The sequence below is a fragment of the Meles meles genome, chromosome 11 (genome assembly GCF_922984935.1).
Source record: "Meles meles chromosome 11, mMelMel3.1 paternal haplotype, whole genome shotgun sequence".
Taxonomy (NCBI): Eukaryota; Metazoa; Chordata; class Mammalia; order Carnivora; family Mustelidae; genus Meles; species Meles meles.
This window is the reverse complement of record NC_060076.1, coordinates 3,040,660-3,067,366: the sequence shown is the minus strand read 5'-3', so window position 1 is coordinate 3,067,366 and position 26,707 is coordinate 3,040,660. Positions and strand designations below refer to the sequence as shown.

Below are 26,707 nucleotides of genomic sequence, written 5' to 3'. Positions count from 1 at the left end.
ACTCTGCAGAGGAAGATGGGTGGGGCTGGGGTGCTGCACCAGGGCTGTGAGCCCCAGTGGGTCTGTGCAAAGGCCCTGTGGTAGGCGTTGGAGAAAGAGTGCTATAGGCCAGCTGGCCTGGGAGGGTTCACGTTCAGGCTGGGCCCACTCTAGGCTAAGGGATGTCCTAGGTCTGGGAGTTTTGGTGCTAGGGAAGCAGGCCTGCTTTGCACCCTTTTCTTTGTCCCCCACCAATGCACCCTGTGCCATCTGGCCCCGCCCCCCTAGCGACGCACCCACTCCTGTTGGAGCAGCCGTGGCACCAGCTGGAGCGTGTGAGGAAATAGACAGGCGACCAGAGTGGGAACAGCAGGCCATGGAGAGAGTGTCTAAACACAGGGACTATGTGGGGACCGTCTTTTATTTTTAGCCTGAAATTGGTCCACCCTCCAGCCTCGTAGAAATGGCTCACTGGGCCAGGCCCTCAGCAGCAAAGTCTCGTTACTCACCGGTCACCTCGGCAAGGAGCTCTTGTGGTCTCGGTCTGCCCGTCCGTGGACGGGGCGGCGGGGGGCCCATCCTGCCAGCTGCTCCGGGACAGGACCAGACCTGCCTGCTTGGTGGTCAGCCCGGTGCCTGGCCGGAGGCATCTGGAAGGCCTTCTGGCTGAAGGAGGGGCCCCTCAGCAGACAGCACTTTAGAGACGATAGGAGGGAAGCAAATCAGCCAGTCGGCTCCAATTCCCATTGATGGTGCCCATGTGTCATTAGGGCCAATTAGGAGAGCGAGGGAGGCAAAGGGTTTGCCCCAGGGCACGGGCTGGTGGGCGGGTCACCGGGACAATTGAATTCCCCACCAGACAAATGTGATTAGCAGTGCAGCCTGGGCCCACCCCGCGGAGGGCCCGGACATAAATGTCCCAGTGGGGCGGCCGAGCTCACTGCGCAATGCAGGTCCCCGTCCCCAGCGCGCGCGAGGCGGCCTCCATGTACGGTACGGCGGTGGCTGTCTTCCTGGTCATCCTGGTGGCCGCGCTGCAGGGCTCGGGACCCCCCGAGAGTCCCTTCCCCTACCGAGTACCCCTGGACCCTGAGGGGTCCCTGGAGCTCTCCTGGAATGTCAGCTACACGCAGGAGATGGTCTACTTCCAGCTCCTGGTGCGGGAGCTCAAGGCCGGGGTCCTGTTCGGGATGTCGAACCGTGGGGAGCTGGAGAACGCTGACCTGGTCGTGCTCTGGACCGACGGGGACAGTGCCTACTTTGGGGTGAGTTGTTCCCTACCCCAGTGCTCCTGACCTTGTCCCTACCCAGCCCCCACCTGGCCTTCATCCTACATATACCCCCCCTTAACCCAGGAAAGCAAGTTCTCCTGCCTCCATTCCTGTCCCCTCTGGTCTTAGCCAAGTCCGTGTCCCCAGCTTGGGCATCTCAGGGCTGCCCATCTGAGGACAAAACGGCAGACAGATGCCCTCCCTGGTGTCTGTGCACACACCCCGAAACAGAAGGCCGTGCTTCAGAGGCACGCACACCAGGGACACACACACCACGTAAATGAAGGGACCGACTGCCCCCACCCTCATGGGGGTGGACCCCATGTCCCCCACCACCACGGTGCCAACACCACCCAGGGCCCCCGAGCCTCGCGGTCACACGACCGGGCGCGCACACCCAACGCCCAGGACGCAGCCCTCGCAGCCCTAGCGCGCACACGAGGGGGAAGTGAGCAGGTGCGGACGTTCCTCCCGCCCCCGCCCAGAGGCGGATCAAATCTACCTCGGACCTGAGACAGGTGTGGTTTTGATTCCTGGCCTCCAAACTGTACCCCTCTTCCTCCTGGAAAGCGCAGAGGAATGGGAATTTTCCCTGCAAACTGGAGATAGAGAGGTTTGGGGGCACATTGCAAGGTGATGGGGGGCGCAGGGGACGGGGCCGCCGGAGCCTCTGTGGGGAGGAAGCCCACCTCTCCCCACCAGAGCAGACGCGGGAGGGTTAAACACCTTTTTTTTTTTTTTTTTTTAACTCAGGAGGCACCTTCTTTATCTGTAAGCAGAGGGCTTTCCTTACTTCATGTTATACCCCAATAATGGGTCCGTGATTAAAGGAGCGAGACTGATAGAAAGCGAAGGTCAAGCAAAGCTTTATTTTGCGCCAAGCATCAAGAATCTAACCGAACGTTCGGGGCCGCACCTCTTCCAAGAGAGGGCAACCCTTCCCTGTTTCACAGACTAGCTTTTAAGGGCAAAGGCCATGCGGTCGGGCCTGGCCACGCACAGGTGACCAATGAGATTATAACACATACAGGAAACTCCACAGTGATGCTAGGTGACCAATTGAGTTACAATTTACCCTAGTAGACATTAGAACCAGCCTATTACACCTTGATTAGGATTGGTGCCAAAAAGGCTCCCAAAGGGCGGGGGTCCCCACTCCTTAGTAGCTAAGGAGACAGTGTGCAACCCCCCCACTGATCGGATGTCTCCACCTGGCCTGACCCACCCTTGTATCTGGGCTTTGTTACCTGGAGCTGGTTTCTGGGACTTGTTTTTAAGTAAATCCCCTGGGGGGAAGGGGAGCAGGGACAGTTTAAGAGTCAAACAAGTTTTTTGTTTAACTTTAATGAAAGCCCCTGGCTAAAATATAAAAATATAATAGGTCCTTACATTTCACTCTAACGGGGAAACCTGTAGGAGCCATGCAACCAGCTCCGGCCGCAGGACTCGGTTTTCCTATCTGAGGAGTGGGGACAGTAATCGCTCCCCACGGTTCTAGGTTGTGTGAGCTCAGGCGAGCTGGCAGCGGCTGACCTTTCTGGAGCCCCGCGGTGCTCCGCCCTCACGGAAACTCAGCTGGTGCAGCTGGAGTCTGGGCAAGCTGAGGACAAATGCTTGGGGCTCCCCAGATAGGACGGGTGCAGGTGCCGGGTGGGGGCCAGATCTGGCCAGTGGGGCTGCACTGCTCTGTGTCTCATGCCAGGGTGGGGGGGGTGCGTCACAGCCAAGAGACCTGGGGCAGCCCCAGCTGTGAACCATCAGCCCTTCCCAACGGAGTCCCTGGGCCCCCGCTTCAGGAGCTCTAGCTCCTCTGGGGACAGCTTTTCCTGGCTGCCCCGGAGCCCGGGTGACTTCGCCCTCCCGCACACTGCAAGATTAATTTGCACAACAAATTCCTGCGCAAACAAATGTCAGACTTGTTTTTCCTCCGTGGCCCATATGTTCAACAAACAGATTCTAGATTTCCAGCCGAAGATCAAACTAACTTTCTACCTCCACAAATGAGTCTGCGACTGAGCAGTGTCCCTTAGCGGGAGCTGCGTGGTGCTGTTCTCCTCTAGGGGAAATCTTGCAAACTCTTTTGCAGGTTTCTTTTTTTTCTCAAGGAAATGAAGACAGCCTGCTTTAGGTCTGGGTACAGGGTTAAGAAGAATCCTAAGGCCAATGGCTTTCAGAGCTTCTGAGTGGGAACAGAGTCCCATGGCCCGGGGCCTGGGGAGTGGGGGGTGGGGGGTTCTTCCCTCCCTCCGAGCATCCCCTGTGGGTGACTTCTTTCCCTGCACTGGCCTGAAGGGCCCTGGATGGCTGGGCCAGACAGCCAGATGCACAGGAATGGGGGGAGGGCAGGGCAGGTCAAGGTCAACCAGACCCACCGAGGAAAGTCCCAGCAAAACACAGCAGGCCCACTTCCTCCTTCCTCCCTGGGCCTCCGTTCACTCTCTCCAGGCAGAGCTAGGGCTGGACGAGGAGGGCAAGATGCCTGGGGCACAGTGTTTAAGGTGAAGCTCGGTCTCGGGGGTGGGCCCTGGGGGAAGACAGCCACCTTGAACCCCCCTGCCTCGCGCTGGTTTCTCCCTTGCTTCCCGCATCTGGCCCAGCCTCCCCTTTCCAAGGCTCCAGGTGCTGTCGGGACCCTCTGCAGACCAGGGGAGCGGTTTGTGTCCAAAGCACCTGTTTGCCTTCACGGCAGCTTCTTGGTGCTCCGAGGTCTGGGCACCTGCTCGGGGATGGCTTCTACGGGTACACCGTCCTGGAGTGTTGGGATGTCCAAGGCCCGAGTCCCCACATGGGGGAGACATGTCCCCGTCCCTGCCTAGCCCCTGAGAATCCTGACTGGCACCCGAGAGCCCTGCTTCCAGGAGCAGAGGAAGCGAGTGGGATTAGAGCTTGATTCTGCCACTTTCAGGCAGATACAGAAAGAGGGAGTGACCCCCGCAACACCGGGAACACTCCCGGGACCCACAGGGCTTGAGCTCCGGCCCTGCTGCTTGGCCCTGGTGTTGATGGTCGCTTGTCCCTGCAGGATGCCTGGAGTGACGAGCAGGGGCGGATCCACCTAGATTCCCAGCAGGATTACCAGCTGCTGCAGGCTCGGAGGACCCCGGACGGCCTGTGCCTGCTCTTCAAGCGGCCCTTTGGCACCTGTGACCCCAAGGATTACCTCATTGAGGTGGGTGGGGGCCCCGTGTGCCCAGGAGACCGTGGCATAACCCCACGACCTGAGGCAGCACCTCTGGTCCCGTTATGCAGACAGAAGGCCAGGGAGGGACTCAGAGGCCCTCAGTGAGGACAAGGGACCTGCTCTGCCATCAGCCTCTGGTCCCTTCCAGAGGTCCTCCTGATTGACACGGAGCTGAGATAGTTCTAGATGTGGGTCCTGCCCTGAAGCCACCAGGATCTTGCTCCCAACTCTCTTTCCTTCTGGTTCCTCACCTTCAGATGGAATTCTGGAAAGAGCCCAGGAGACCTGGTTTTGCAAACTGCCCGTTTGCCGATGGGCTGCAAGGCTTGGGACAGGTCCCTTCCCCCTCCAGACCTCATTGGCTGACCTGCCTTTAAGTGCGGGAGAAGCAGGGCGACCTGCCAGGCTCTAGCAGTCCGGAGTCCGGGAGTCCAGAGCCGTCAGGGACCCGAAAAACCACAGGCTTCCCGCACTGCTCCAACATACCCATTAGGGAAAAACTGTCCATCTTGGCCTTGGGGACAAGATTCTTTTAGGTTTTCCAGCACACATTGACCTCGGTCACCGTGTGTCATCTTTCCAGCCTGGCCTCAGTGGCTGTGTGTGCAAGAAAAGGAGACTGAGGCCCGACCAGTAGGACTGGCTCGGGGACCCACAGCATGCTGGGGACAGAGCTGACCCAAAGCGTCCTTCCAGCACGCCGTGGAGTCCGCACACTCCTGACCCCCTTCCCCACGGACGAGGCAAGGAAGGAGGGGCAGAGGACCCTCTCCAAGGACTTTGCACGGGGCACAGCCCCAGCACACGTGCGCGCCGCTCAGAGCCTCGGGGTGCCGGGGGGCCACAGCCTGAGGCTCTGATATGTCCTTGGACGGGAGTCTTCACGGCGGGCCCAGGTTTCTGTAAACTCAGAGAACAAAGGGGCTGCCCATCACGGACACACACACACACACACACACACACACACACACACACACTCTGGTGCCCAGAACACCCGCAAGGCGTTTTCAGGCCCACATCCTAGACGCACACCCAGGCTTACCGTCCTGGCAGCACAGCCGGGGGAATCCAAGCCCAGACTCTCACCTCCTCGGGTCCGTCTGTGACCTCTAGCCCAGTGCCGACTAGAACCTTCTGTGTCTGCCCTATCTGGCACTAGCCGGACGGTGCAGCCCTCCCAGCTCAGCGGGACTGTTGAGAAGCCCCAGGCTGGTGTTTTTCCCTTCACGTGGTCATTGGCTCCTCACACCCAGTTGTCACTGGACCGGAGGGGATGACCCACACTTGGTCCCCTGTGGCCCTGGGGATGGTGGATAACTGAGGGGGCCAGCCGGCCTGGCTCAGGTGCGGCGCAGCAGCGGCTAGAGGAACGGACGTTCACGAGAGTGGCTAGATGGTGTTTGCAAAGCAAACATGTACTCGGCACCTGGTGCCAGCTGTGGGCTGGGGTGATTGGCTAGGGACAGACTCTCAGCCGGGTCCGCGGGAGCCTCGCAGACCCCCTCCTTCACAGAGACAAGAGCTGGGCGTGTCACCTGCCAGGTCAGGTGGCAGGGACCTGGCAGGGCCTGGTTATGGGAGCCCAGTGCTTGATGGTGGGTGGGGTTCTGTGTGTCTCGGCTGCAGGATGGCACCGTCCACCTGGTGTATGGGGTCTTGGAGGAGCCGTTCGGGTCGCTGGAGGCCATCAATACGTCAGGGCTGCAGATCGGGCTGCAGAGGGTCCAGCTGCTGAAACCCAACATCTCCATCCCGGCCTTGCCTTCGGACTTGCGCAGCATGGAGATCCGCGCCCCAGACGTCCTGATCCCCGGCAAGAAGACCACGTACTGGTGCCACGTCACCGAGCTTCCAGACGGCTTCTCTCGGCACCACATCGTCATGGTACCTGGGGAGGGAGATCCCAGGGCCTCGTCCCGGGTCTGCTTCCCCCTGGCGCCTCCAAGGCTGCTGGAGAGACGTCCTGGAAAGCCGTCCGTGGTTCGGCTTGCCTCAGGGGTCCTCTTGTTGCCTGAGCCTGAGCCACCTGTCATCTGCTCACCCCCCACCCTCCCCGGGCAGCTGTCCTCCGTGCCCCTGCTGCGCCAATTGGACCAAAGGACGCTGATGTTTTCATTTCTGCGTCTTCCCCTGGGACTGGAAGGGCCATCTGTCTATCAGGTCGTATCGCCTCCTGTGAAAAGGCAGCCCACCTCACGACTCAGTTGTTCTAAACACCCACCCAGAGACACCACGTGAGGGCAACCGCTGTTGACTGCCCCGTGTCCCTGGCCCTGGGGGACGGGGAGGTGACTCACTCCATCTCCACAGTAGCACACTCTCAGTGGAGAAAGTGCAGCCCAGAGAGGTTGTGGGAGGGCCCAAAGTCACACAGGAGTGGCCGGCCGGTTCCCCTGGGCTCAGGCTTAGCCTCAGGGAAGCCTCTATGTCCTGGCCCAGCCACAGCCACGTTCACACGAGGACAGCTGCCTTCCTGTCCCTGCCTTATCAGGAAATTTCTTGTCAGGGTCTTCGTGCCCTTGGCTCTGGAGCTCTCTGTGGGTTTTGTTTAGGGTCGGTGGCTCCACGTTCAAAGCCCTGGGTCCCAGAAGGGCCCCTGGAAATTGCTTCCCTTAACCCTCCCATTTTACAGATGGGCAAGCAGAGGCCCACGGGGGCGTGGCTGCGGGCGAGCGGGCGGGCGATCGCCACCCCAGGCTCAGTGCCCTCTCGCCCCCAGTACGAGCCCATCGTCGCCGAGGGCAACGAGGCGCTGGTCCACCACATGGAGGTTTTCCAGTGCTCCGCCCAGTTCGAGACCGTCCCCCCGTTCAGCGGGCCCTGCGACTCCAAGATGAAGCCCGACCAGCTCAACTACTGCCGCCACGTGCTGGCCGCCTGGGCGCTGGGTGCCAAGGTGCGCCCGCCCCTCCCCGGGCCCCCCCCCCCCACCTGGGCCCCCGTGCCCCGGAGAGCTTCCAAGCAGGGCACTCCAGAAGGTGCTGGCGAGGCCTCCAGAGACCCCCGCCCCGCATGGCCCCCACGCCCAACGTTGTCTCTCGTCCACCCCTCTTGGGCCAGCCTTTGTGGCATTTCTATAGAAACAAAATTTGAGCGTAGGTCCTTGGTGCAAATCAATCTTGTTTCCTCACTGGACGTGGGGGTTTGCGCACCTGGTGGTTCTGGCGGGCAGCTGCCGGGGCCAGATGCCGCGGCCTCCGCCGGCTGTACCTACGGGGTTTCCATCAGCGGCTCCCACCGAGGCAGAGGAGGGCGAGGCCAGGGCCATGAGTAGGGCCTGGGGGGTTAGGCTCGGCCCCGGGACACCAGCTCCCCCTACTCCCTGACCTTGAGTCTAATAGGGGTATCTGGGTGGACTGGTAGTGAGCTGCCTGTCAGTGGGAGAACATGGTTCTAATCCCGCTGCCCGCCAACACCCCCCACCGTCGCTCTGGCCGCATCGGCTGGGTGGAACCCTCGTGAAACACGCCCGTGTGCCTGGGTCCGACTCCCTCCCCCACCTGTCCTCTGCAGGCCTTTTACTATCCGGAGGAAGCGGGCCTTGCCTTTGGGGGCGCCGGGTCCTCCAGATTCCTCCGTCTAGAAGTTCACTACCACAACCCGCTGGAGATCCAAGGTAGGGAGATCTCAGCATGTGTTTCTACCCCTGCCTCTGTCCTCCCTTGGGAGTCCTGGGGCTTGGACGTGCCCAGTCTGAGAGGTGACTGGGGGTTCTGCCCAGCATGGAACCCCCCTCCCTGTGGTGCAGCCTCCTCACCACCCATCGGGGCAGGCGTCCCTCTTATCCCCTTGTTCCTCTCCTGAGACTGGAGTGGCGTCCCTGGGCTGGGACTCCTTCCTGCTGGCTCATCATTGTGCCCCACACGGTGGGGGCACCGCATCCCACCTTCCTCACAAGCACCCGTTGCCAGGGCCCGCCCTCCGGAAAAGGCAGGCACAGGCTTCTTACGTGCCCATCTGCAGATGAGGAAATTAAGGCCCAGGGCTCAAGGGACCCCCCACTGGGGCCACGAAGTGAGTAGGCAGGGCCAGGAAGTCTGGGTCTAGGCCAACCGTGACCTCGGTCATACAGCCGTGGCTGAACGGCCCTCGAACCGGCAAGGTAGGTCGGACTCTAGAGCTGGAAGGAATCACTTAGATACTGGTCTGCTCGGAGTCCACGTGGCTCACCCTCCTCCCCACACCGCTTCCTTGCTCTGTGGTGGGGTCAACAGGTTCAAGGTCTGTGAGGAGAGCTGCCAGACCAGAGCGCTGTCCCGTTTCCCGGGGTGTCCCACTTCTCTGAGGCTGCTCAGACCAGTAGCTGCCCCTCGTCCCCAACTGCCCCTCCCCAACAGGATGACCACGGGGACCCAGGCACGGCGTCTCTGCCCCCTCCCCTCAACAGGCTGGGCTGCCCCGCGGCACCTGACAGGACAGCAAGGGCAGGCCACTCCAGAGCCAGCGAGGCCCCTGCCCGGAATCCCCCCTCCGATGGCCTGACGCCTGGGGGCGCTGCCCCTGGGGTTATCTTCAGGTCAAGGGAAGAGCCCTGGCTCACCTGGGGGCATTGCCGGCTGGGTGCCCCGCCCCCGCTTCTCAAAACACATCCCAGCGAGCAAACACACACTTGGATCTGAGCCCGCATCCGGGATTTTAAAATCCATGTTTTCGGGGCAACGGTGGCAAACAGGCTTTGCTGGTGGGCTCTTCTATGGGACCCTCCGCAGTGGTATGCGGCTCCCTGTCGGAGAGGCGTCTGAGGCTTCCCCGGGGCCCAGCGGGGCTGTGCTGTGCGTGTTTAGGGAGGTAGGTCTGCTCTGCACAGCGCTAGCTGCTGGATCGCCCCGTGCCTGCAGGTGCATAGCGGGAGTCGATCTTTAGGATGGTGATGCCGGTTGTTACGGGGTCAGAAACTGAAACGTTTCTCTCTGCGGCACCAGCCCCTTCCACCACACGTGGCCACATAGCTCTCTCCCATCTCCCTCTCTCTTTCTTTAAAAGGACGTTCATTTTCATTTGTGGAAATGAGGGGCAGAAATAGCCCGAGAGATGAGAGCGGGAGCTCCAGCCTAGGTCCCGCCGTGTCCCTCTCGAGCCCTGTGACCCCTGTGACTGTCCTGAGGCTAGGAGAGCTCCCACACCCAGTGCCCGGCTGCATGTGGGCACCGGGGCGTGCTCTGCCAACGGCTGCCGGCGAACTTCCCGCTGGAGCCGTAACTAATATTTTTTGCCACTGCTGGAATGATCTGCAGTGTGCACGGGGAAGGGCCTAAGTCAGCCGGGGTTTTCGCATGATATGGGATTTATTGCTCATTTAAAACCTGAGAGCAAATGGATTTTTGAAAACTCCTTAAGCGTCAGGGAGGTCTGTCTCTTCCTGATTATCTGGTTATATTTATGGATCCTTTGCCAAATATAAGGACGCTCTGTCACTTCACAAATCTGGAGACGGGCCGCTCGGCTATAAATATCAAAATGCCACAATTATTTCATTATTTAATCCCCATCTGAATTTGAACCAATTGCCTCTCTTTTTTATTATTATCCTCTGATGTAACCGGCCCAGAGACACAGCAGCTGAGTTTGGACATTGCGGAGGGTGGGGGGGCCGGGGTGGGGGGTGCCGGAGCAGGGAAGGGGGAGGCAGAGGCAAGAGGGGGCGTTCTTGGCTCCACCTTGGGACGGACGAGCAAGGAGACCGCTGGGCCCCTAGCAACGCTCTGGGCTCAGATCCCAGCTCTGCCACTTTCCAGACCCGCGATCATGGGCAGGGTCTTCAGCTCAGGCTGTGAGACTCAGTTTCCGCATCTGTAAATTGGGGAGGATGACCTTTCAGTTGCGTGGGCTCCCCTGCCTGTGAACCAGCTCTCCCGTACATGCTGAGAGTTTGGGCCCGTGGCCAGGGCCCTGAAGTACTCGGGGACTCAGCTGACCAATTTCAGGTAGGGGCAGAGCAGGGACCACTGGAGGCCACGTGGTTGTGTGGTTGTGCCCGTGGCTTCCGACGTCCGTGACCTCTGACCATCAGCTTCGTGTGAGCGTCAGGAGGCCTGCTCAGGGAGCTTCACAGACTCTCCCATTAGCAAACCACAAGTACCAGCAGGTGTGACCGGCCAGTGCTGGGCAGAAGCACAGCATTCTCCTTTGGAAGAGGCTCTTAACTTTGAGCCCAGAAAGGCCCAGAGAGGGACAGCGACTTGTCTGAGAGCACACAGCACCCTGTTGTTGACCAGGTGGAGTCTGGGGCTGTGCCCGAGCCAGGGGCTGGAACAGCAGACACCGGCCCTGCTCTAAGGCTCCAGGCTCCTGCTCAATGTCCTGTGATGTTGTCAGATGTGTCCCCTGGGTGCGCCTTGAACTTCTGGTGGTCATCAAAGGAGTAAAGTGGGAGGTTGCAAGAAGGCTGCATCTTCGGTGCCTCCTGTCGACTTTAGCAGCAGACTTGAGCGCTGCCCACGCCACTCCCCCCCCAGCAACGGCACCGAGACTCGGCCAAGAGACGGGGCAGCCGCGGTTCCCTACCCTCCCGTTTGCACAGACGCCCCACAGGTGGTCCTGTGGCCAGATTCCCGTCCAGATTCCTTTGCACGTGGGGAGGAATGTGGAGTCTTTGCAAAGCCTGCTGAGGAACTGCCGGCTTCCCAGACGTCCCAGATAGCCTGCAGGCTGCTCAGCCCCAAGGACCCCAGACGCTGGGTTTTAGTTACCCGCCTTCATCAAGACTTTCCAAAGTATCCACTTAGTTTTCATAGAAACAACGTTTCTTTCTCTCCACGTGGGTGTCCCACAGGGCGTGTGAACGCCTGGCACAAACAGGTGTGGCAGCCGAGGCAGCTGGTTTCTGGGGCGCGCCACAGGTGGGAGCAGCTGTGGGGCGCCGGCGTGGCCGAGGGACCCAGGGGGTCCGCTGGAGCCCAAGCGCTGGGGTGAGGGCACCTCCGCCCACCTCCACCCTCTTCCTCCCAGGCCGGCGGGACTCCTCCGGCATCCGCCTGTACTACACGGCCACGCTCCGGCGCTTCGACGCGGGGATCATGGAGCTGGGGCTGGTGTACACGCCCCTGATGGCCATCCCCCCGCAAGAGACGGCCTTCGTCCTCACCGGCTACTGCACCGACAAGTGCACCCAGATGGTGAGTGGGGCGGGCCGGGCTCCTGCCGCTCCGTCGCCCCAGCTCCCCGGCAGAGGTCCTATGGGTGGTGAGGACGACTTCGGGGCTTTGCTTCCGCGGCTCTGCAGTTTCCCCATGGTCCTCCCTCCCCTGTGCGCGCCAAGGAGCCTCTCTGTGGGCCTCCCTCTCCAGCAACAGCCTGCCCACCCCTCCCCGTCATGAGCCAGCCGCCTTGAAACAATGTGAGTAAAATCATCGTGCCCTCCGGCTCCCAGGGTAGGCGCTCTGGCCAGCTAGAGCCCCCTCAGCTGCAGGGCCCCCTGCCCGCCCCCCCCAGACGGTCAGACGATACATTGTTACACACTCTTGTATGTGGTGTCTGACTGCAAACCAGCAGAACAGGAAAACGTCCGTCTTCTAACTTGCCTTTTGGCGGCTGTGTGCCCTCGCCCTGCATGGTTTCACGGGGCACCTCCCCAGGGTTGGACCGCTGAGCCCAGGGGGCACTGTTCTCAGGGCTGTGGGAGAGTAGATGGGGCGCAGACCCCCGAGCAAACGCTCCCCAGGTGCGGCAGAGACCCCCGATTCTGCGCCCTCAGTGCTCCCATGCCTCGCCCAGTCCCGCCTGTGCTGACCTGCCCCCGGGTCGCCAGCGTGCATCTGCAAACTTCTCACCTGTGGCAAGAGGCTAAAGGGAGGTCCTTGTATGCCAGGAACACGTGTTACCAGGCAGATCCCATAAATTGTCGTGCACAGAGGACACGAGCTTGGATAAATCTCACAAAAACGCCGTCCACAAAGCGCATCCAACCCACATACAGCCCTGGTGGGCGCCCGGGTCGCACACCTGCCCACCCCCCACGTTATCCATGTTTCTAAATGCTCCCTTTCACTCTTGTTCGGAGTGAGTTCCCACGACTACATTGTAGACTTGAGGCTCTTTTCCTCCGGCTCTTGGTGGATATTCTTTTCTGTGAATAACCTCTTCGTAACCTTTGTGTTCCTGGTGGGTCTTGTTTCGCTATTGGCTTCTGGGTTATTTTCTATGATGTCTGCGAATGTGCCGACGCTTCCTCCCACACCGTACCTCTGCGTCCCACAGCACGCTGCTGGGGACGTGCCGCCACCCCCTCTCCCAGCAGGGGACACGAGTGGGGCTCGCTGGGGCCAGAGTCCTGGCAGGTGCAGGGCGTGGAGCCGAGCGCGGCTGTCTGGCCTCTAGAGCTCTGCCCACCGCAGCAGGCTGCAGGGGTGAGGTGTAGCGTGCACGTGCCTCTCCAGGGAGCTGACTCTCCAGGGGACTCTGTGCTCCTCATGGGCTCCCTGAGCTTGCAGGCTTCCCGCCATTAGGAGAGCAGACCGTCCGGCCCCGCAGAGAGACGGAGCTATTAGCTGTGCAGGAGAGGAGCTCCTCGTCCGAGACCAGCATCTGGAGCTCCCTCCCGTGTCCCCAGAGCACCCACCGGTGGCACCTCCTGCCGTGGGAAAGGCTCCGTGGCCTGGGCCTGGAGCTGGGGGGGTGACCTTCTCAGGGTGCTCTAGGGAAAGGGGCCCCAGGATGCTGTGAGCCGTGCCCTAGAGAAGGCATCCAGGGAGGCTGGGCCCACAGACCCGCCGGCTCTTGCCAGTCTCCAGATACTTCACGGCGGGGAAAGGACTTACTCTTCTTCCCCTAAAGACAGTACATTCTTTTTGAAAATTTTGTCACGTGGGCTGCTCGTTGAAGGGACCCCACGGAGTCTGGCCTTGCCTCTCCTTTAGCAGATCCCCGAGGGGCGTAAATTCGGCAATTGAAAGGCTGGCGTAGTGGAGAGCAGTCGAGATACCCTTATCACAATGGACCAGCCAAGGGGAAGCACAGCTTTGGGGACCGCAGGCCACGGGACGGCACCTCTCTGTGCAGTCATCAGGCTCCCGCATCTCCGGGCGAGCGGCCAGCCTCCGGGAGTGAAACCCGGGGCCCCGCGAGCCCACAGGGGCTCCTAGGCCCCACTCCTGTCACATGTGTGGCCACGTGGCTCCCTGGTCCTCAAATCATTGCAAGGGGGCCCAAAGTTTCCCTAACGCCGAGACAGGACAGCAGCAGGCGGAGGGCACGAGGGCAGGCAGACGGAGAAACCAGCCACCATCCGGGATCACCCAGTGACAGAGCCATGGCCGCGGGGGCGCCCTGAGTGGGGGACAGCGTGGACGGCAGCTGGCGGGGCACGGTCCTGTGCGGTCAGGGAGATGACCCGTGGTTGAAGAGCGCGCTCTAAGTGTGTAATCCACTTAGGAAATGTTCAGTCTCCACAAAGCTCACCTCAAGTTCACGAAAGCGGCATTTCTCTGAAAAATCTCCTTAGGCGTTAATGGTGAACCATGGCGTCTCGAAGGGACACGGTCAGTGCTCCGGCCGTGAGATGGGGGAGGTGCCCCGGGGGCTGTGCAGGGCAGCCCGAGGGCCTGCCGGCATCACCCCCTGCTGGGGGCCGCACGGGACAGCCTTGCCCCAGACCTGAGCCTGTGGAGCAAGGAGATCACACCGTGCTGGTCTTGGTGGCCCCTGCCCGGGCCGGGCTCCCCTTAAAGTCCGTTGAGTAAAAGGAGAGTGGACTGAGCCAGCTTCAGGGGTTCCAGAGAGATGGAAGCAGGCTGTCCACACCTACCCCCAGTTTCCAGGGGCTCCTGGCCAGGCAGCAGCTTCGGAAGCCCAGGGCGGTGACAATGACTTCGCCCTGTGGGCAACTCAAGTCCTCCTGAGTTTCCAGAGGGACCCTGGCCGTCCAGGGAGAAAGACAAGCCTGGGCAATGCAGGTTTTCTGTGGAACTAAACAGGGCGTCGGGCCCCGTGGCCTGTGGTCGGTGCCCGGAGCCAGTGGGAGGGCTGGGGCCAGGGTCCCCCATGTGCCAGGCCCTAACCCTGCCGCCGCCCCCCGTGTCCCCCCAGGCACTGCCGCCCTCAGGGATCCACATCTTCGCCTCTCAGCTCCACACGCACCTGACCGGGAGGAAGGTGGTCACCGTGCTGGCCCGGAATGGCCAAGAGAAGGAGATCGTGAACCGGGATGACCACTACAGCCCTCACTTCCAGGTAGGGGCTGCTCGGGGTCCAGTGGTGGGGGGGGCTGGCGGCTCCTTCTGTCTTCCGCGGCCGTAGGAACACCCCAGTAGCGGGCTCCCTCTCCTGGGTCGGGCCCCGACACCCCAGAGCACACAGCAGCCAGCCCTTCCCTTTTGGGGATTCGGTCCGGGGAGGGCTCTGATGGAAGGTTCTGGCATGCGGCTGGCTGCAGATTCGAGGGGACGCGGGCAGCCCGATGGTAAAGTCTGTCCTGGGTAACCACCTTCCTGTTCTCATCCTTCCTGGCTGGAGGCCGCACTTAGCCAGTCCTCCTTCCCCCCAACGGGCTGGGAGCGCAGCCCCGGAGAGCCGGGCAGGACAGGGGGCTGGGAGCTGGGTCTGAAGTCTCCCCTTTGCCCACCCAGGAGATACGCATGTTGAAGAAGGTCGTGTCTGTGCAACCGGTGAGTGCCCGATCAGGAACAGTGAGGCTGGGAGGGCTGGGAGTGCCCCCCAGAGGAGAGACAGAAGGGGGTGGGGGACGGCAGAGGCCTTGTGAAGGTCTTCTAGGCCCGCATCCACTGGGCCCATCCCGCAGTGAGACTCACCAGGACGTCACAGGGAGGCCTCAGAGGGGCCCGGAGGAGGCGGCACCAGGGTGACCTGCGTCCCCCTGCCCGACCAGCTGGCCACAGACCCCAAGAGGTGCAAGGAGAGACGAGGGCATGGGGGTGACTGGTGGGGCCCCGGATCGTGCAGAAGAATGCCAGGTCAGGTATAAGGTGGCCCAAGTTCACCCACGGGCTGTGAAACAGCCAAGCAGTCTGCACTGCTGTGATCAGGAGCACAGAAGCCGACAGGTAGTCAGTCCCTGGGGACACCCAGATTTTGACCCGCACATGTGGGGGCCCAGAGGACACCACAGGGTTCCTTAGTAATAGGCTGATGACCACATCACATGACATAGCCAATAGCTCGGTCAAACGTGGGACCAGCCCCGTGCACCTGTTACCTCCAGGTGGGCGGGTGTTGACGAACATCTATTGGCTTGGTTCCCCAGGGGGACGTTCTCATCACTTCCTGTACCTACGACACAGGGGACAGGGACCTGGCCACTGTGGTGAGTCACCTGACTTTTCCCTGCCGCCGGCTCATGGAATGTGTGAGGCCTGGGGTGGGGTGGGGGGTCCCATTCAGGGCTTTCTGTGATTTCTTGAGGACAAGTCTAAGTCCTCTCCTTGAGCACCGGTGGTCAGGGCAGGGGGTGACCTCCCCCATTCATTCAGTAAACCGGTGGTTCTCAGGGCGTGGTCCCTGGCCAGTGGCGCAGCTTCTCCTGGGGAACTTGGTGGAAACACAAACTCACAGGCTCCACTCCAGACCTCGAGTCAGAATGTGGGTGGGGACACGTGGCCATCTGGGGTTGAAGGAGCTCCCCAAGTGACCCTGACACCTGGCGGAGTTGGAGAGCTGCTGCCGTAAATGCGTCCGCCCTGTGTGCAGAGGCAGGAACAAGGGACACATGGTCAGTCCCTGTCCTTGGGGAGCTTCGCCCACTGGGGGAACGGAGGTGGGCAGGTGACAGGCAGAGTTAGAATAAACATCGCTGGGGCACGCCCAGGGGGAAGGGGAGAAGGTGGCCAGGTGGGGCTGGTGGAAGGCGATGGAGTGCCCGGGCAGAGGGAAAGCTGCAGGGAGGCCCCCAGGACCCTCCGAGACCAAGACCGCAGACTGTGGATGGTGAAAGGGAGCAGGCTGTAGAAACACCGGTCTTCGCACCATTCCCCCCCACCCCCCACTTTGGGGCTCCTGGCAAAGACCAGACCGTGCAGGGGTGCGGCTGACTCTGCTCGGCAGGGGTGCGAACTGAGTGCATTTGGGCTGTGCTGTGGGTAGCCCAGGAGGAGGGTCCATCCGGGAGACACTGTGTCCCCCTGAGGCTAGCTGTGCGGGCAGATGGCCGCAGGCCATCAGCCGGCCGTTGAGCTCCGGAGAGGGAAAGATCGTGCTGTTGGTGCCGATGCGTGGTCCGCAGACACCAGCCCGGGCTGGCCAGGCAAAGTGAGCCCCTGCTAACAGATGCCTGCCGGTCGTCTCGTTCATCCCCGAGACTCCCCAGTTATCCTATGAACCAGGAGGCTCCCGGTGGAACTAACCTGGGGCTACAGCCCCCGGGAATCTGGTCGACCCATGGCGGCCCGCTTTTGGCTTTCATTCAGTGGTTTTTCCAATGGCTTCTCGAGATACAACCCACGTACCCCGTAATTCACCCATTTCGAGTGTGCAGCTCAATGGCGTTTTAGTCTGTGCGCACGTGGGTGCAACCCTCCACACGGTCAAGCTCAGAACAGAAGAGGCTGTCTTTCCAAAACGAACCGACCCCCTTTGCCGCCACCACCCCCCAGCCCCCGGCAAGCACTGTCCCTCCCCCTGTCTCGGTGGGTTTGCCTCTCCCGGACCTTCAGCCGCAGGAGTCCTAGGACCTGTGTTCTCTCAGGATGGGCGTCTTGCCCTCAGCGTCTGTCACCAGGGTTCACCCGGGTTGTCATGAGAACTTCCCACTTTTCACGGCCGAGAGACGTCCCGTTTCTGGACGGACCACGGTCGTGGACCCGTTCTCCAGGGATGAACATTCAAGTTGTTTCACCCCAGGCTTCAAGGTATGAGTCTCTGTGATTTCACAGGTGACAGGAGGCTCAGAGAGGGAAAACCCTTGCCAGAGGTCACACAGCCATAACGGGCGGAGCGGGATTTACGGCAGGGCTGTGTGCCTGCAAGGCTCTTGCCACACTGATCCTCCCTCCCTCTGGATTCGGGGGGGACAACAACTCTGTGTCCATGGGCATAAACTCGGGAGCAGGAGAGCTCTGCAGGTGCACAGCCCTGACCTAAACCCCATGCCCCTTCTTCTATCTCAAGAGGGGTCCGTCCATGTAACAGGTGTTGGAGCGCAGTGCTTCCAACACACGCTGGGGCTTAGTCTAACGGCTCACCCCGTCCAAGCCCAGGGACCCTCGAAGCCTCACCAGGCAGGTGCCCTTGGGATGCAGTGAGATGGAACCACCAAGGGCCCTCGGCTAGCAGGGGGCAGGGCTGGTCCTGGTGCCAAGGGCTCTGAGCTCTCGTGCCAAGACTCCTGGCAGGATGGTGCGTCTCCCTATTCTGCAGGTGAGCCCACTGAGGCCGAGGGCGGGAGCGGGGGACTTGCCCGAGCAGTGAGGGGGACTCCCAGGCTCAGGCCCCCCCACACTACTTCTGCGAGGGCCCTGCTCCCTGCCTGCCCTCCCCCCACAACCACCTCCTTGAGGGAAGCTGGTGGCCCATCCCAGGATGTTCAGGCCCCATGAGCACCCCGAGGTCTCCGACTGCCCCAGCTGACCCGCAGCCTCCTTCCAGGAGCCCCTGTGTCACTGGTGGGACGGAGGAGGGGGACGGCGGGCTTCTGCCGTGTGTGACCACCCTCGCACCTGAGAGACAGGGGTTTCGTGATGTGCTTTCCACGCCAAGGTGGAGAGCGAGGGACGGCTTCCATGAGCAGAGCCTTCCCCGGCTCAGGACTCTGTCTTGAGCGCTGAGGTGGCGAGCTGTGGGAGTCTGCAGGGTTGGAGGAGAGAGGTGACCCCCCCATCGGAGGCCGGGCAATACGGCGTGCGGGGCCCTGGCACCCTAGGAAACCAGAGGACGGTACAGGGACACCAATCCTCAGGGGCCCCGCAGGAGACTTCCTGTCTAGACGGCCGACCTCGAGCAGTGTCTACAGGGACTGGGGACTGAGGCAAGCCCGCAGCTGGGCTCCTCGCTGTCTTTCTCTCCGCTGCCAGGGAGCAGATGCTGCTCTCCCCTCGGAAGATGCCGGCAGCCAAACGCCAGCCCCCGTCATCGTTCACAAGCAGCTGGGAGCGCGGGACGTGGCACGGGGGGCAGGAGGCACTCAGCTGACTTGCTGGGGTCCTGGCTGGCTGTTCTCTTACCGGTTTCTGCCGAGTGGGGCAGTGTTCCTCTGCCCCTTGCCATCTCCCCGCTCCTCCCACTGCCTGTATCTCACTCCTGCCAGCCCTAGGCTCCAGGAACAGGGACCAGGCCAGGGGCTTCGAGCCTAAAGTGGCAGGGAATGCCCACTCTGCCCCGTCCCACACGACAAAGCTGCAGGGTTGCCCTGGGAGGCTGCTGTGTGGTCCTCTGGCCACCGTCCCCACTCCTGGAGCCCTTCCTCCCCTTAGAGCCAAGTTCTGGAAATGTCTGGGGACAGTGCTGTGTCCGCAGTGTGAGGGGAGGTCTTCCCTGCTGTCCCTGCCTCCAGGCTCCCATCGGATGCCGAGGGGACCCCTCTTCCGCCAAGGTGGAGAGGCTCTGTCCACTCAGGCCTTGCCTCTTAGCTTCCCTGGGACTCAGTTTCTGTATCCATAAGATGGGCACACTCGTTCCCCGCTCTCCTCGCCCTATGGTCGTTCTCTGGCTCACACGTGTGGCCCCGGAGTCGCAGCTGCTGGCTGACTGGTTCGTGGTCTGACTTTCCCGTCGAGGAAGGCAGACCTCCGAGCAGACAGCCTTCTGCTCCCTGAGAACTTGCCGAGCCCTCGTGCACACAGCACCGTCCTCAGAGGAGCACAGGGTGCGCGCGTGAAGCGCGGGTCCTGACGGGCGCCCTCCCCGTCCCGCAGGGGGGCTTCGGGATCCTGGAGGAGATGTGCGTCAACTACGTGCACTACTACCCCCGCACGCAGCTGGAGCTCTGCAAGAGCGCGGTGGACGCCGGCTTCCTGCGGAAGTATTTCCACACGGTGAACAGGTGCCGTCCCCGGGCGGTCCCGGGCGGGTGCGGCAGAGGACGCCGGACACAGGCGGGGTTGGCCCCGGGGGGAAGTGAGGAATCCTGGCTGGGTGCTGGGAGCAGGAGGAACAGACAAGTGGCAGCGGCGCTTCCACGTCCCTCTGAGGGCCGGCAGTAGGCATCGCCAGTCCGTCCCCATACGCTTTTCCTGCTGAGCTTGGACTTGGCCCATGAAGCCCCCTTCGGCCCCACTCTGGAGCAGCCGTTCCCTGCCCATCCGAGGCGAGCTGGGAGAGGAAGCCCTATTAGCCATCACCAGCGGGGGAGGCAGAGCCCGGACAGCTGGGGGGCGGGGACGTGTCACCCCCGGCCACCCCACCGGCCGCTCCCCACCCAGCCTGGGCTGTGTCCCCTGCCCCACCAGGTTCAATGCGGAGGAAGTGTGCACCTGCCAGCAGGCCTCTGTCCCTGAGCAGTTTGCTTCCGTTCCCTGGAACTCCTTCAGTCGAGACATGCTCAAGGCCGTGTATGGCTTCGCCCCCATCTCCGTGCACTGCAATAAGTCCACGGCCGTCCGCTTCCCGGTATGCAAGCCCCGCGGGGCTGGCCCCTCCGCACCCCGGTCCCCATCGCGGACCCCAGCCTGGAGTGACGGGGCTCCGCTCCAAGGAGTGCTCATGCAAAACAGCTGGAGAAATCAGAGGGTGGCAGACAGGGCCCCAGACAGACAGACGGCCTGCGGAGGGAAGGACTGATAACACCACCAGGCAAGGTGGCTACCGTCCCCGGGCGACATCACATCACGGGACTCCAGTCAGTGGCGTGAGCAGGGTGTCAGCAACGCCCCCAGAGCCTAAAAATAAAGTGCGGGGGGAGGGGCAGGTGAGAAGCCAAACATCTGAAGCTGCCGGCTGGCTTGTCTCCTCATCTGGGACCCACTGGGGTTCAGAGGCATCTCATTCATTCCCGAGCGAGCCAAGCCCCAGAGAGCGGCTGGTGGAGGCCAGGCTCGTGCTGAGCAGGATGGGCAAGATCTGTGCGCCTGTGGGTTCGGGAGGCAGATTTCCTGCAGGCATCTGGGAGCCAGATTAACTGCCGAATCGAACATTCCCGGCCCCAAGGGCAGGGCTGATGCTGGCTGGCGGCCAGGACGCAGTGTGGAGACCTGGCATGGCAGCCTTGTTGGGGAGGAAGGTCTACAGACTCAGCCTGCACCCGGGGGCGCGAACTGTGTCATCTGGGGGCGACTGAAGCGAGGGACAGGCAGGGAGTCAGGGGGCCGGTGGGGTGGGCGTTCTGGGTCAGGACCCCCAAGTAGCAACCGGAGGGTAGGAGGGTGAGTTCAGTTTGGGACAAGGTGAATTTGAGGGCAAGAACCCAAGAGGTCGTGGGGGAGAGCGGCTGGGACGGGGGTGCCCCGTCTCATCCCTCTAGCCTCAGTTTACCACCTGGTCCTTTCTTTGCAGGGTGAGTGGGATCTGCAGCCCCTACCCAAGATCACCTCTAAGCTAGACGAGCCCACCCCTCGGTGTCCAGCCAGCCGGGGTCAGAGCCCCACCAGCCCCACGGTGGTCAGCATTGGTGGGAGCAGAAGCTGAGTGGGGGGGCGCCCCTCACTCCCCCCTCCATGCTGCGGCTGTGGGTTCACACCAGCTCCGTGCACCCCCATTCTCTGAAGACCCTTGTTGGAACAGATCTGCGTGCCCAGGATGGATGGGCTGGGCCGAGCCCCAGCCTGAGACCATGGTCCATTCCAGCATTTGCCCCTCAAGGACCCCCTGCATGACCAAGAGGGTCCCATGAGAGTTCCCTCTTGACCTACCCGGGACTGGGGTGATCAACGCCTTCCCCACACCCACCTTGGGGGTCTAGAGCACGGTGTGCCCTCCCGACCCCCACCCCCGAAAACCCTGACCGTGGCACCGGGAGGGGAGCCATGCCTGGCCGTGGGGCCGACCCCCCGCCCGGCCCCCGCGTCCCCGGCCCCGTCGATGGCGGTCTGTGCTGGTGAGCTGTGGGTACACGTGCTGCTTAAACGTTTCCCTGCAGAGTGGCTCGTGCGTCGCAGTGGGCGTCTTCTCTGTCGCGGGGGCCGGACAGCCATTTAGCTAGTTAGAGGTTTGCCTGGGGAGAAGGCTCCCTTGCAGGGTAAATAGATGTTTTCGCCCACCTAAAGGGAAGCGCTAACAGCTCTCGCCACCACCGAACGATGAATCGGCAAGGACCCAGACAGGGATCCGGGTGCCGGCTCCTTGGGGCGGTGGGATCATCAGTCCCGGCTGCTTTCCCGGCGGCGGTGGAACAGTGGGTAGACCCGGCTCCGGCCTCGGGTCTGCGTGAGAAGTGCTGTGCCCCCATCTGGCTACAGCACCCACCTCTCTGGCCCTCGGCTTCCTCCTCTATCCCATGGGACCCGTGCCGGTGGCATGTGCGAGGCCGTAAAGCTCCCCCGTGGGCCGGTGCCCCCATGGGAGAAGGCCGAGTCTGAGCCGCCTTTCCACAGCGGGCGCGCAGCCCTGTGGCCGAGCTGGAGCAGGCCTCATGCTTCCCGGGGCTGCTTCCACCTCCATCTCCTCTGAGCTGCCTCCCATTTAAGGCCAAGTTTGGCTCCTTGATGGTGTCTGGAGGGAGTAACGGATGCGACTGTGTTCAGCCAGTTCAGCAAAAATGCTGCCCGGCCTCCGGGGGAGCGAGAGGCTGATGGATGGACCCCCCGGTCCTCCCCCCCTCGGATAACGGCCGCTGAGCGGCGGCCTCTCCCGAGACCCACTTCATCACAGACGCGGACACATGGGCCCAGACGCGCCGCACTGCGTCGTGTAAATCACGGCTTCCTGCGCTGTAAGTCACGCCGCGTGATCGCTGTGAAATGCCGGCCCGGGCGGAGTCTGGACAGCCGGCCGCCCTCCATTCTTTATAGCTCCGGGCGACAGGCGCAGGAGAGGCCCCTCCCCACAGGCGCAGGCCTTGGGACCGTGGCCCGGAGAACACCCAGGCTTGGGCCTTCATCTGCAGGCCCAGCAGGACCCCTTGCCTCTGACCGTGGTGACTGCCAGGCGGGACAAGGGTCCTGGTCGGCCCAGGGCTGTGGGGAAGGGTGCCAGGGAGACCTGCAGGCTACGGCGGGCCAGCCGCACCCACTGAGCCCGTCCCGGCCACCATCACCTTGTTCCCAACCCCCCCTCCAGCGACCCTCCTGGCTCTTCTGAAGAGCTGGTGGGGAAAGTGCGAGGGCTGAGCATCCTGCCTTCCTGGTCCTCTCTCTGCTGTGCGGCCCCGGGCAAGTTGCTTTCCCTCTCTGGACCGGGCTCTTGCTGCCCTTTGAGGGGCAGGTGCCGCCAGGTAGATGGGAGGGACCCATCAGCAGTGAAGGGCTCTGAGTCCCAGGCTGAGGAGTGCTCACCCAGGGTCAATGTGGGGGGGGGGGGCTGGAGTGGGGGGCGGGGAGGCCTTCTCAGTCCTCAGGCTCCAACCAGAGAAGGTGGGTCTGCCTAGGACAGCCCCAGTGTGCTGCCCGGTGGCCGTTCAAGCCTGATTTTCAGCAGATTAACATGCTATAAAAGGAAACATTCAGGTTCTCGGTCACACCTGCCACATTCCCAACGCTCCATGGCTACATGTGGCCATGACCGCTACAGCACCCAGCACAGACCCAGAGCACTGATTTCCTTATCGCAGCAAGTTCCGCCGGGCGGCGCTGCCCTGGGGCTGCGTGGGGGTGGGAGGCGCACGTAGCCCGTGGGCTGCCGTGGGCCAGCTCTGGCTCGCTCTGCGCAAAGCAGCTGGACCACTGCAGGGAGCCGGGATTTTCCACGGGGGCATTTTGGCAGGGCCAGTCTCCACGGCTAAGAATTGCCCTTCACACTATGGAAGGTCTGGCCTCGGGGGCCCCCCACTCGCGTCCCGCGCAAGGCATCAGCAGCACGCCCCATCGTGACCACTGGTCTCCGAATGCTGGGCAGCGACAGACACCCAACACTCTGCTCCCCTCCCCGCCGCCAGCTGTCAAAGGATGTCTTGGTCCCATCCCCCGCCCACCCTTCCTGTCGTGCAGATGGAGACACAGAGCCTCGGGGATCGGGGATCCGTTCGGGCTCCTGCCTTTTCCACTGCAGCGAAAGACAAAGCTTCTCCTCATTGCAGAACAGCCCCCCTTTCGTCCGCTCCTGCCCCAGTAACACGCACTGGAAACCAAAAACGGTCTCCCTGGGACACACAGCGTTCGTCCCGTTTTCTCCCACACACCCACCCGGCCTCACGCACACACGCCACGCTTCCCTGCACTTTCCGGAGGCTCTGGATGGAAGGCAGCCCGCGGCGTCCCTGGAGTCCCAAGCCAAAAACTCCTGCTTTTGTGGAACGTTCCTAACAGGGACGTGGGGAGCCTTCAAGGGGAGATTCTAGACGCGAATCCAGGAGGCCCTCGCTCCTGGCTTTGGAACTTCAGAGGGGCTGGGTTGTGCCCCCCGCCTTGAAAACCCAGCTTAAGTGGGGTCTAGAAGCTGCCCCCAGCTTACATTCTCATGAAAACCAGAGTTCTGGGCCCCAAATGGACCCAGGACGATCACAATGGCCCCCGAGGTGGCCCCACTGTCCCCTCATCCTTCTAGTCCTGGGTCTCCCCTTCCCGTCCCCTCTCCTTCCTCCGGTCTGACATAGTCATCCAGTCCCAGCCAGGGAGCAGGCCCTGTCGCGGGCTCTGGGGCTGGCTCCGGGCTGCCCTCGCTTACATTCCAGTAGGACACACACAGTCAACAAACACTTCGGAAGCAAACCGTGCGCAGACGCAGTGAGCAGAGGGAGTGCGGGAGGGAGGGCACTAGAGACATTGGGGTGAGTCCCATGGGTATCTGGGGAGGAACTTCTGGCCCCAGAACAGCCGTGCAAAGGGCCTGAGGTGGGGAACCAGGAGGAGGCTCGTGTGGCTGAACTGAGTGGGCAGGGATGGCGGGAGAGGCTGCAGAGGGGAGCCAGCAGGCAGGGGAGAACAGTGCAATAACCCGGGGTGAGGTGTGGCTGTGGGGCCAGGGTGGTAGCCATGGAGGGGGGCAGCATGGGGTCGGGCTCCAGAGGGACTCAGGGGAGAGCCACAGAGAGTCACCGGAACATCCTCAACACACTGCCACATGGGGACTCCTCCCTGAGCTCAGCCCAAAGCCCAGAGGCTCACTCTGTCTTCCCATCCCCTATCCTGTGCCCCAGGGGTGTCTGCCTCTCTCTGGGGGCAAAAGCCCTCTGTCCTCCTCCCCAGTCAGGAACGAAAGCTTTGTCCTGGGCTTTTCTCCGGCTCCTTCCTCATCTGGTAGGGCCCGGGGTGGCAGCTGCTGAGGGATCCCTGGGTGCTGGCCAGTCGAAGGGGGAGTCACCCCCTGCCCCCTGGCCTGGCCTTCGGAGCCTGGGTCAGAGAGGGGCTCCTGAGTTTGTCCGGCATGCAGAGGGCTAGCATGTTCGCTGGGGGAGCCTGGGGCTTTAGGCCTTTAATTTGGGGGGGACGGGAGCGCAGGGAGAACAAAGCGGAGAGCGAGCAGGAGGAACGGGAAGCAGCTCGCGCCGGGGTGTGGGGGCCTGTGGGGCTCAGTCCGGGGAGCCAGCCATGAGGCAGTGGCGGGCAGCCCTCCTGCCCCAGTGAGTGAAGCAGCTGGCTGCCGCGCTGGGTTGATGGTGCCTGGCGGCGGCTGGTGGCAGCCCCGCTCCGCTGCGCCCGTCATGGCCCCCAGCCTCGGCTCCCTCCTCGGGGCTCACAGGACACCCCAGCGTCTCCCATTTGGGGGCCCGGGTGAGGGCTCAGAGGAGTGGGGGCCTCACGGGGGTCCCAGGGCTCCCGATGGTCTGCCACTGAGATGGCCCAGCCCCCAGCTTCTCCCCCAGTGACAGGGTCGGCATGTGCTGGGGGCCTCGGGCAAGCCCTCCGGCCTCTCGTGCGTCCTCTCCCGGCGCACCCTCTCACCCCATCAGGGCTAGACCAGGCTCCACCAGAGCAGGCAGGGGGCCGGCTGGGGGCCTCCCGAGCAGAGGCAAAGCAGGGAGCGTGATGACCCCCCCCCCCAACTCCCCTTTGCAAACGGGATGGCTGAGGCCCAGGTGAGGAAGGACACTGGCCTGGGGCACACAACAGGTAATTCCCACCCCAGGACCTTAGCACGTGATGGGCTCACTGTCTACAGTCATTTTGGGTATGTTTCCGGCGCCTCTCTTTCCCTAAAGCTTCCATTGTTCCCTCCGTCCGCCATGCCAGAGGGAGCAGGGCCCGTGCCAGGCACGTGAGGCACCCAGAAGCAGAGGGAGTGCTCCCCCTACCACCTGAGCATTCTCCCGCCAGGCCCTCCTCACTGGGGAGGCAGGCATCACCCTCCAAGCAGGGTCCCTCCCCACTCAGCCCTGGAAGACCAGAGGGGGCCTGCCGGCCTCTCTGACGCCCAGGCCGGGGCAGTGTGTGGGGATCAGGGGCCTGAGCCGTCTCTGACAGACCAGTGCGGCCCGCCGGACAGGCAGGAACCCGCAAGGCCGTCACGTAGGTAGGGGCTTTCCACCTGCCCTGGGCCCTGTGAGCTCCAGGACTGCTGAGGCTGGCACACAGGTGGAGTCCGAGGGCACAGGGGCCCCCTGTCTCCCTGTCTTGACTCCCAGCCAAGCTCTGCCCTGTTTGCCCAGAATTTCTGACAGCGAGCGCCTTGCTGCTCCTTGTCCAGCAGAGCCTTCGAGAACAGGCAGGGCAACAGGTGTCTGGACTGGGGGTAGGAACGGCCTGGGGCACTCGGAGGTGCCTGCCGTGTGGCCCAGCCCTGAGCCGCCGAGGCAGCGAGCCTGGGGCCGCAGCCCGGCCTGGACCTTCCTGCTGCTGGGGGATGGGGGAACGCAGCAGGAGAGCTCCGGGGGCTGCTCCGTGGCCTTGCCCACGTGTGACCAGTGCCCCTCCCAGAGAGGTCGGGGTTATTTCTCCCCGACAGAGAAGCGAACAAGACAGACGCGAGGGCTCCTGTCTCCGAGCGCAGCCCCTGAGGCAGGGGTGGGATCGGGACCAGGGTCTGGTCCCCGCAGCCTCAGCCTTTCCCTGCCGCCCCCAGGACGGGCGGTATTGCGGGGAGACACGTACACCGGCCCAGCCCAGGGCTCTGTGGCCAAAGCGCAGGGCCCAGGGAAGTAGACCAGGCCGTCGGGGAAGCTGTCTCCCCTTCTCTCCATTTCTGGCTCCTCGGGGTCCACTCGGCTTCCCCCAGACCCTCTCGGGCGGGAGCCGGGCCCGCCTAGGGGCGCTGCAGGTCTCGTTTGCCTGAAGCGTGTCAAAGTCAGAGGCCCAAGCTCCCCGGCCTGCGGTTTGGTGAGGGAGGAGGCCTAAAAGCTTTCCAAAGGCCATCTGAAACCCAAACG

General features: G+C 62.6%; 1 protein-coding gene across 2 annotated transcripts; it reads left to right on the top strand.

Moving 5' to 3' along the window:
* Positions 1–926: 926 nt before the first annotated feature.
* On the top strand, positions 927–21,370 carry DBH (dopamine beta-hydroxylase). 2 transcript variants are annotated; one of them, XM_046022982.1, is made up of 12 exons: positions 927–1,244; positions 4,273–4,419; positions 6,058–6,315; positions 7,151–7,327; positions 7,945–8,047; positions 11,380–11,546; positions 14,455–14,598; positions 14,994–15,032; positions 15,629–15,688; positions 19,230–19,357; positions 19,764–19,923; positions 20,806–21,370. In XM_046022982.1, the coding sequence occupies exons 1-12, from the start codon at positions 927–929 to the stop codon at positions 20,935–20,937; spliced, it is 1,833 nt and encodes a 610-aa protein (XP_045878938.1). In that variant the 3' UTR covers positions 20,938–21,370. The 2 variants fall into 2 exon arrangements, with proteins under 2 accessions (XP_045878938.1, XP_045878939.1); XM_046022983.1 differs by lacking the exon at positions 7,151–7,327 and having other exon boundaries at positions 945–1,244.
* Positions 21,371–26,707: the final 5,337 nt, after the last annotated feature.